The 2,465-nt window shown below is 39.0% G+C and overlaps 1 protein-coding gene across 1 annotated transcript; it reads right to left on the reverse strand.

Annotated features, from left to right (window-relative positions):
- Nucleotides 1-1,395: 1,395 nt before the first annotated feature.
- LOC126419599 (uncharacterized) lies at nucleotides 1,396-2,167 on the reverse strand. Its single transcript, XM_050086787.1, has 2 exons — nucleotides 1,757-2,167; nucleotides 1,396-1,572 (listed from the first exon to the last, which is right to left on the reverse strand). The coding sequence occupies exons 1-2, from the start codon at nucleotides 2,165-2,167 to the stop codon at nucleotides 1,396-1,398; spliced, it is 588 nt and encodes a 195-aa protein (XP_049942744.1).
- Between the last annotated feature and the right edge of the window lie 298 nt (nucleotides 2,168-2,465).

Consider the following 2,465-nt stretch of genomic DNA (forward strand, 5'->3'; position numbering starts at 1 on the left):
CTATCGATATTCTATGGTTTTATTAGCAGCTATAATGTGGCTGTCACATTCCCTTTTGACATGGCTGTTTGAAAATGTGCTTCGCCTCAAACTAGTCACCGCTTAAATAAATATCTTTTATCGCAACCCAGGCTACAATTTTCTAGTAATATTCAGTAACGGATTGCTGTACTGTTTTTCTAGCACACTGGATTTTTGAAAAAATTCTAGGCCTACACTTGGAAAGGGCGTCTCAGCACACGTTGGTCAGTTCCACACACTCGCCCATTCCTGAAGCACAAAAGGTCATTAGGAATTAAAGGTCACATTTAATTAGGTCGTTTAGAAACTTGAGTATTTTCGTATCTAATATTTAAACAAACATTATAAGTCATTGTTTATTTCTACTGCACAATAATAATTGCATCCTATATAAAAGCAATTCAGTAATGTTGAATTTTTGATTGTGAAGTTTCCTTGCGGATAATTTATTGTGTTGATGCTCACAAAGTATAGTTATTACGTTCAAAAGTGTGTCTTGGCATCCACACGCTTCCCTTGAAGGTTGCTTGCGGGCGAATTATTGCGCTAGTGCAGAAGAACATCAACGTTCGGCCATTACGGGTTTTACAGCGTTTACCACTTAAGTTGTGTACAAAAATCTGATAATTAAGTATCAGTATGCCAAATAAAACATAGATGTATACAGAGAACTTACGACGATTCTCAAGAACTAACTGCAAATGAAAGAAAACCTTTGATCGGGAGTTACATGTTAGCAGCATAAGCAGTTTCAGTATACATTAGGTCTGTCGAGCAATTCTTCTCCAGATTCAAAGCTACGGAATAAGTAACCAGATCTCCTGTGTTTCCAGAAATACTCAGGCCAGGGCGAGGATGGCCAAGCAGAGAGCTCAGGCATACACAGCAGTCCGCAGAAGTGGCTGCCAGCGCAGGTACACGGATTAGGCGCCCCCAAGGGCAGGCCTGACACAGCCAGCCACACGCCCCGGTGCAGCACTCAAAGAGCTAAAGACGACGAATATATCGTCAACGCAAGTCTTTGGTGTTTGGGGCTCCTTGTGTGTTCCACCGTACAATTTTCCGCCCAATTTATTGGTGTTTAACCCGCAGTCGCTCGAGTATATTCTTGTCACGCGATAACTCGCGTTCAGATTTCTCTAACAATGAGATCTTGCACCTTTTTTATTGTTTTATGTCAGACAGTCACCTTTATACAATAAATGATTTCATTATTATTACCAAAGCTTTATGAATTAGTGTAGAAGTGGTATGGAATATGTAATTTACTTCACTTAAAAATATTAGAACATGCAAAGATTTCACAAACTCTTTTGATTACAACACCTGTGAGAACAGCAGTTCGTAACATTTATAGCAAGTGATGAATTAAGGTTAACCACACTCCTTTTTACTCTTCAGATTAATATATGGCTTCTTATGACATGTACTCCTGGCACGTAAGAACACTCGACGCTGTATGTTCTTTACAGACAGGGTTGGAACAATAATGGCAGCGATGCTAAGTGAATCTGTTTTTCCTTTCAGGGCAGTAGTGACATCTTGGTTTTTCTCTTAATTCATTTTCTTCTTTAGCTGTTGGTAGTTAGCAAATGTGTACAACACATTTTATTTTCTGCTTCAAGTGAAGTGATGTCCTTCGAATCGACATGCGTTTAATCATGTGGGCTTTTGCAAGAATCATACTGAATTATGTGATGAATCTTATCTGTGGATTTGAGTCATTTGTGTTTACCTTATATATTATTTGAGCATTTATTGATGCTATGTTCAACAAGCTGAAAAACAGTATAAGAGGCCAGCAGTTGATTATTCTTGAAGCACAATATTCTGATTTCAAACAGTCGACAACAGTTACACGTCCTTTTGTGAGACTGTAAAATGTAATGATTTCAGGTTTGTTCGCTTCGCCACTGTCAGCGTCTATAGCATCGTCGCTGTGCATGGTGGATAACATTAGAACATCGTTTTCCTGTTTCTCTTTTTTTCTGTATGAGCGAATCAAGCAATTGTTGCTTGATCTTTCTCCAAATGCGAGTATGCTGCTATTTAGTTGCCTACACTTTACGTCCAGAAGTTCCGGTGGAATTTCTCTTTTATTCTTCCGCATAGTACCTATTACAGTGAGTCGCTGATTGGAGTACATTTTGTTCGCGATTGATATAGATGTAAACTACTTGTCCATCATCACGTTTGTGCCTGTTTTGTCAATCGCTGTCATTCTGTCAAGTTACGGGCTTGGGCATTCCACAATGCGACCAGTTACACTGTCTGGAAAAAATAATTTTCAGCATTCCAAAACTGTTTCCGAATATTTTGCAACACACTACACACTTGGAAGCTCTGTTACAATAATCTGACTAGCAGTTTTTGCTAGAGAAGCGTGTTGCTTCAACCATTCTGTTACTCCATCCTTCCCAAGATAGGTTTCACGATCTGTATAT

The sequence above is a fragment of the Schistocerca serialis genome, chromosome 9 (genome assembly GCF_023864345.2).
Source record: "Schistocerca serialis cubense isolate TAMUIC-IGC-003099 chromosome 9, iqSchSeri2.2, whole genome shotgun sequence".
Taxonomy (NCBI): Eukaryota; Metazoa; Arthropoda; class Insecta; order Orthoptera; family Acrididae; genus Schistocerca; species Schistocerca serialis.

Coding starts and splice junctions, on each gene's coding strand:
- LOC126419599 (XM_050086787.1), bottom strand. CDS start 2,167: ATGTACTCCAATCAGCGACTCACTGTAATAGGTACTATGCGGAAGAAT. Junction 1,573..1,756: donor ATGCTCAAATAATATATAAG/GTAAACACAAAT, acceptor ATGAATTAAGAG/AAAAACCAAGATGTCACTAC.